General features: G+C 35.7%; 1 protein-coding gene across 1 annotated transcript; it reads left to right on the plus strand.

Annotated features, from left to right (window-relative positions):
• Positions 1 to 1,690: 1,690 nt before the first annotated feature.
• LOC105141976 (receptor-like protein kinase HSL1) lies at positions 1,691 to 5,447 on the plus strand. The gene is made up of 2 exons (XM_011049401.1): positions 1,691 to 4,576; positions 4,707 to 5,447. Exons 1-2 carry the CDS (start codon positions 2,008 to 2,010, stop codon positions 5,096 to 5,098), a joined length of 2,961 nt encoding a protein of 986 aa, XP_011047703.1. The 5' UTR covers positions 1,691 to 2,007; the 3' UTR covers positions 5,099 to 5,447.
• Positions 5,448 to 7,482: the final 2,035 nt, after the last annotated feature.

A 7,482-nucleotide genomic window follows, 5' to 3' on the forward strand; every position in this document is an offset into this window, starting at 1 on the left:
ATTATTTCAAATAAAATAAAAATAATAAAGATCAAATTTAATAGATAAAAGCTTGGAAATGATGAAATTACAAAAAATTTCATAAATTATTTTAAATAAAATAATTAAATATTTACAAGAATAAAGACCAAATCTGAGAAATAAAAAATTTCAATTTAAAAATATAAAGACAAAAACAAATAAAAATTATAAAAATAAAAACTAAAATTGATATAAAAATTAATTTCTAAAAAAATTAAAAAAGAGTCAAATAAACATGCAACAATTAAAAAATTAAAAATTAAATTTAATATGATCGCAAATAATATAATATTTTTAAATTTTTTATAATTCTAAAAAATATTTTACGTTTAAAATAAAATTTTTTTTCTGAAAATAAAATTAAATTTTTTTTAATTAAATTTTTTTTATCAATAACCATAAACAAACCTACAAAATCTAAAAAAAATAGCTTCTAAACAATCACTTTTTATCGAAACAAACTATGAAAGATTGAAAATCCGGTGTTGTACAAAGCCCTAAGATCAATCAATGCAAGGATTTTCCTTTCTTTGCTGGGAAGGCAATCCAATTTTGCGTGTTGGTTGGCGATTGGAGCAACAACTTGTCTTTGCATTATGGGTTTGTCAATATTAAAATCATGAATCGCTGGCTAGCTAGCTTCTATAATTCTTAGAGTTCGTTTGGATAGCCTTTTAAAACCTTTCCTTTATCTGCAAAGCAAGAAGTGGGTTGAAAAGCTTAGACAAACGGGACTTTTGAGATTGTGTTTTGAAAGTATTTTTAAAAATAATTTAATTTTTTTAGTTGGTTTTAAATTAATATATTTTTAATATTTTCATATTATTTTAATATACTAATATTAAAAATAAAAAAAAATTAAAAAAGAAATCACCTATCATACTTCAAACCACCCTCTAAATCCATGGACGATTACTGGAAGTGGGTTGCAGCTCTCTACCGTCTGGTTTTCAAGGACAAAATTTAAAAAAATAGTTAAACAGGGAAAGGATAGTGACTTGCAGGTTGATGATGCTGCAGCTGCATTATTTCATTACATGAGACCAAGACGAAAACAGTGCCATCCGTCATGGTTAAAAAATCCCTTTATTTTCAACGTTCAAACACCACAGTGCCTTCTACTTTACTTTCCGAGGAACACATATCAACGCATGCAAGCTTTTCGTTGTTTTCTCCCGTTCACATTGACTCTTCAGCAGGTCTGCAATAATTTACAGCAAAAAGGAGAGTTTTTATCCAAGAAATGTCTTTTCTACAAGTTAAAGTGGCACTGTGCACACCCACTTTCAAGCCCAGGAGAGATTCCAAAGTGATGTGATCTCATCATCTTCGTCTTGGATTTTGTTTGGCTTGCCTGTACAGTATCTTGGTCTGCGATTGAATACTCTTTTTTCAGCACCAAACGTGCTCAAATGAATTCTATTCTTAGATAAACCATTTGCGGGATTATCGCCAGCGCCAATTCCTACGGCTTCAGATATTCCTAGGTTAGGGCTAGTCGTACATAGCAGAGGAAAAACTCTTTATCCTGAAATATTACACCTAGAATAAATTGCTTTGTAATGAAGTACTTATAATTTAAAATAAAAAATAATTTAAAAAATAACTATTACTCCCCCAACATTATAAACCACTGCGCGATAGGATTTTGCAGCACTATTTGGCCATGTGACGCACACAGTTTCTTGGTTAACTACAAACCTAATGAAACGAACCCAACTTCTAATTGAACTCCCAAAATCTAAGCATAGAAACTTCCAAGATTGTTTCTTTATCAACTCTATACTGACTCCCATTGACTCCCCAGAGTTTCCACCACCTTTGGATTGCAAATCCCATGTCTTTTTATCTACCCACACCACCCAAGTTTTTCCAGGACTGCAGTAACTGGCCCCCACTTCTGTACCCTTCAAAACCCTCATCCCAGAAAAACCAAACACTCAAACACTTCCCCCCACTTCCCCTCTCTTTCTCTCTCTAGAAAACATGTTTTTTCACCTTTCCCTTCTCTTTCTCTCTCTACTATTCACGTCCAACTCGCTGAATCAGGATGGCCTGTTTCTCCAGCAAGTCAAGCTCGGTCTCTCCGATCCATCTCGCGCCCTCTCCTCTTGGAACGACAGGGACGACACCCCGTGCGGGTGGAATGGTGTTACCTGCGACAAGTCGACTCAACGAGTCACCTCCATCGATCTTTCTAACTTGGGGCTCATGGGACCCTTCCCCTACTTCCTTTGCCGCCTGACCAATCTCACGTCGATTAATCTGCTGAACAATTCCATCAACTCGTCTCTCACCTCTGACATTGCCGCGTGTCAGAGTCTTGAGGTTCTTGAGTTGAGTGCAAATCTTCTTGTGGGGTCCCTTCCCGAGTCACTGTCCGAGTTAAAAAACCTTAAGACACTCAATTTGGCGATGAACAATTTTTCCGGCAGTATTCCGGCGAAGTTCGGGGAGTTCCAGAAGCTGGAGTGGATTTCACTTGCTGGGAACTTGCTAACTGGGACAGTACCCAGTGTGCTTGGTAACATTTCCACACTCCAGTATCTTCTACTGAGTTATAACCCCTTTGCCCCGGGTCAGATACCGAGCCAACTCAGTAACCTGACTAACCTGGTAGAGCTCTGGCTTGCCGGATGTAATCTCGTGGGTTCGATTCCCGAGAGTTTAGGCAAGCTATCTCGGTTGACTAATCTTGATTTGTCACTGAATCGACTTACGGGGTCGATACCGAGTTCGCTCACTTGGTTGAAGAGCGTTGAGCAAATTGAGCTTTATAATAACACCTTATCAGGTGAATTGCCTCTGGGTTTTTCGAACTTGACCCTGCTAAGAAGATTTGATGTCTCAACGAATGAGTTAACTGGGACAATCCCGAATGAGTTGACTGAGTTGGAGCTCGAGTCGCTGCACTTGTTTGAGAACAGATTTGAAGGGACTTTGCCGGAGAGCATAGCAAAGTCACCAAATTTATACGATCTCAAATTGTTCAACAATAAATTTACTGGCGAGTTACCGAGTCAGCTTGGGCTTAACTCATCGTTGAAGTGGTTAGATGTTTCATACAACGGATTCTCCGGTGCGATACCAGAGAGCTTGTGTGCAAAAGGTGAGTTGGAGGACTTGATTTTGATTTACAATTCATTTTCCGGAAAAATCCCAGAAAGTCTGGGAAAATGCAACAGTTTAGGCCGGGTTCGGTTAAGGAATAATAGGTTCAATGGCATTGTTCCTGGGGAATTCTGGGGGCTACCACGAGTTTACTTGTTTGAGCTTGAAGGTAATTCATTTTCTGGGAAAGTTTCTAACAGGATTGCCTCTGCTTATAATCTCTCTGTTTTGAAGATTTCAAAAAATCAGTTTTCGGGTAATTTACCTGCGGAGATTGGTTTTTTAAACAAGCTGATTGAGTTCTCGGCTAGTGATAACTTGTTTACGGGTTCAATTCCAGGGAGTTTGGTTAACTTGAGTAGCTTGAGTACGCTTGTGCTAGATGACAATGAATTGTCTGGTGGGATCCCATCCGGAATTCAGGGTTGGAAGAGCTTGAATGAGCTTAGTTTGGCGAATAATAGGTTATCTGGTTCAATCCCAGATGAGATAGGGAGCTTGCATTTGCTTAATTATCTTGATCTTTCTGGGAATCGCTTCTCTGGGAAGATTCCGATACAATTGGACGATTTGAAGCTCAATCTGTTGAACTTGTCGAACAATATGCTCTCCGGGGCGCTCCCTCCACTTTATGCTAAAGAGATGTATCGGAGTAGCTTTGTGGGAAATCCAGGTTTGTGTGGTGATTTGGAGGATCTTTGTCCGCAGGAGGGTGATCCGAAGAAGCAGAGTTACTTGTGGATTCTTCGATCGATTTTTATACTTGCTGGTATAGTGTTTGTTGTTGGTGTTGTTTGGTTCTACTTCAAGTACCAGAATTTCAAGAAAGCAAAGAGAGTTGTTACTGCATCGAAGTGGAGATCCTTCCATAAGATTGGTTTCAGTGAATTTGAGATCCTCGATTATCTTAAAGAAGATAATGTGATTGGAAGTGGAGGTTCTGGGAAAGTCTACAAAGCTGTGCTTAGCAATGGTGAGACTGTAGCAGTGAAGAAACTAAGTGGAGAGAGCAAGAAAAAGGATACAAGTCACAGTTCCAACAAAGATGAATTTGAAGCAGAAGTGGAAACTTTGGGAAACATCAGGCACAAAAACATTGTGAGATTGTGGTGTTGTTGCAATGCTGGAGATTGCAAGCTTCTGGTTTATGAATATATGCCAAATGGGAGCTTGGGGGATTTGTTGCATGGTAGCAAGGGAGGCTTGTTGGACTGGCCTACAAGGTATAAGATAGCTTTGGATGCAGCTGAGGGCTTATCTTATTTGCATCACGATTGTGTTCCTCCGATAGTTCACCGGGATGTGAAATCGAACAACATACTGTTAGACGCAGAATTTGGTGCTAGAGTTGCGGATTTCGGGGTTGCTAAGGTTGTTCAAGGAGTTAACAAGGGGACTGAATCCATGTCTGTTATTGCAGGCTCCTGTGGTTATATTGCACCAGGTATTTCACTTCTGTCTATTGGATTATTACAGTTTGGTCGATTTAAGCTTTGTTTTTTCTCGCTATATCTACTCGCTTAAGCTCCAAATCATTACTGTAATTGAATTAGTTTGAACTTGCTTTGGTGCAGAATATGCATATACTCTTAGAGTGAATGAAAAGAGCGACATCTACAGCTTTGGGGTGGTCCTATTAGAGCTGGTAACAGGCAGACTCCCCGTAGATCCAGAATTCGGAGAAAAAGACTTGGTCAAATGGGTCTGCACAACCTTGGACCAGAATGGCATGGATCATGTAATTGACCCCAAGCTCGATTCACGTTACAAGGATGAAATCTCCGAGGTTCTTGATGTCGGTCTCCGGTGCACAAGCTCACTTCCCATCGACCGGCCCTCAATGCGAAGGGTGGTGAAAATGCTGCAGGAAGCCGGCATGGGAAACAAGCCTGAAGCCAACAAGAGTGACGGGAAGCTCTCTCGTTTTTACTACGAAGTCGTCTCCGATCAAGCAAGGATAGTTTAAGAATTTTGAGTTTAGACGTGATTGAAGTAGCTAGATACCACTTCTTCTAGTGAATTGCCTCAAGATGTGTTTGATTTCATGGGGGCCGGAGGGAAAACGATTGAGGTAATGACCTGAGGTAGATTGCCGCATGCCGCCCTTGAAAAGTAGTAGCTGTATTAAGACCACATATTTAGATATAGCAGATAGATTGTAACTATATGTTTCTATCATCTTGCACTGCTACTTTTACTGGAGTTATCCACTTTGGTTAGGTAACTGTAACCCGAAAACACATGAGAGCTGTCAAGATTGAAACTTTTCTTTCCATCAGTAACAGCTGTTATGCAATTGTACAATTTTTAGTGGATCTTGATTGCATTTCGAATCTTCTTCTTTTTTTTTTATAAGAAGATTTTTTTTTATCGAAATATTTAAAAATAATATTTCTTATTATATTTTTTAAATTAATAAATAATCTAAAAATATTGAAAAATTAATTTTAAATACATATATTTATAAAATTTTATCTAATTTTTATTTGAAACACAATATATACCGAATGAGCTGGGTTAAGTTATTGAACTCGGCCGGACTAGCTAGAATTTTAATTAATTTTAATATTGATTTGGTTAAACGAAGTAAATTAATTAAAAACTTGATTGACTTGGATTGATAGCTAAACTCACGGAGTTGGGTTAAGGTCAATTTTTTTTTTAAATAAATTAAAATGATGTTTTGTAGATAAGAATAATGCAGTCAAGTTACTCAACAATTCAGAGATCTACATTATTTTTTGTATCAAATCTCGAGCCGAGGCTCTATAATACCATGTCATTTTAGTTGCAAACCAGGTCAATCTTGAAGGTTCTCTACTGCCATGCCTGCAAACAGTGCCTGGTGAAATCACCTGGAAAGGTTCCAAGTAGCAAGAGACACCTGAGCTAATTTAATGGAGATAGGTGTGTGCATGTCCTTGTCTTCCTCGGCCGTCCCTCTTTTAGGAGAATTGGGTCCTTTTCTCCGTAAAAGCAAGAGGCACGACGGGGGTGAAGGACTGAGGGCGATGCATGTGTTTCTGAGGAAAATGACAAGACACAAAAAAAAAGTGTGTTTGGACTGCATGAGCACTCTAACGTTGAATCTTATTTTGTTTTCATTCTGTTTTCTTAGGCCGTTTATTTGTTTTGGGCCTTTGAATAGTTCTAGCTAGCTTACCCAACACAATATTTTTAGGTTGTAAACCATTGCGAACCCGAACTAGTTCAATAGGTTGGTCCAAGATTAAGGTAGCATTTAAAAATATAAGTTAATTTGTGTTTTTAAAATCTTTAAATTTATTTTTGTTAAAAATTAATTTTTTATTTTTTATTTTAAATTTTTTTGATTCATTTATTTAAAAAATAATTTTTAAAAAATTAAAAAAAATATTATTTTGATATATTTCGGCATGAAAAACACTTTAAAAAATAACCGCAACTATACTCCCGAACATACCCTAACTCCAACAAATAAAAAACCCAAGCTAACCCATAATGTAGTCAAAACCCTTTATTTTTTTAAAAACAATATAGTTTTCACCTTTATTTTTTTAAACTCACCTTATTTACAATATTAGTCTTATATTAAATCAACTTGTCAATTAGGTTTAATAACTTTTATATAATCTACATTTCTATACTTCTACTTTTATAATATGATAATTTTTCATTTTATCATTATAGTTTTGAAAAACTTTTAAGATGATTCCTAGTTGTTAAATAATTAAAAAAAGAGTAATAGAGGGCTCACTTTTTTTCATTTTTTAAAAAAGATATTTCTTATTTTCTCATTTTTTTATCCTTAATTTTCAGACCCTCGTACATGTGATAACTAATATCTCATAAAGATCTTAAGAATATAAATTCATAATAATAATAATAATAATAATAAACTAAAAAAAACAGGTTTTTTGTTAAATTATATTAGCTATATAAACATAAAGCATAATATTGGAAGTTTTAAAAACTATAGGAGTACCATTGAAAGTCTTGTCTTAACTATAAAGCCAAAAGTAGAACATTTCTCAATTTAATGGGAGAAAACCTATAATTTTTCCTTTTTCATCACATCCAAATACGACTAGATTAACAAATATGGCTTTTTAATTTTCAAATAAAAAATAAATAATTTTTTTTATGACTGCTTGCATGATGGTATTATTTAAAATTATAATGCTAATTGTTTTTTAAAATATTTTTTATTTAAAAATATATATTTTTTAAAAAGTACGACACATCACAAAAACAAATAGCCCCGGTATCCATCTCAAACGCTTCTATGGATTAAGATTAATTAAATATGTTCTTCTGATTCGATAAAATACGAAAAAGATTCATAAAAAAAGTTATATTTCTTAAACTGAC

This window comes from Populus euphratica, unplaced genomic scaffold (assembly GCF_000495115.2).
Source record: "Populus euphratica unplaced genomic scaffold, PopEup_1.0 scaffold197.1, whole genome shotgun sequence".
Lineage (NCBI taxonomy): Eukaryota > Viridiplantae > Streptophyta > Magnoliopsida > Malpighiales > Salicaceae > Populus > Populus euphratica.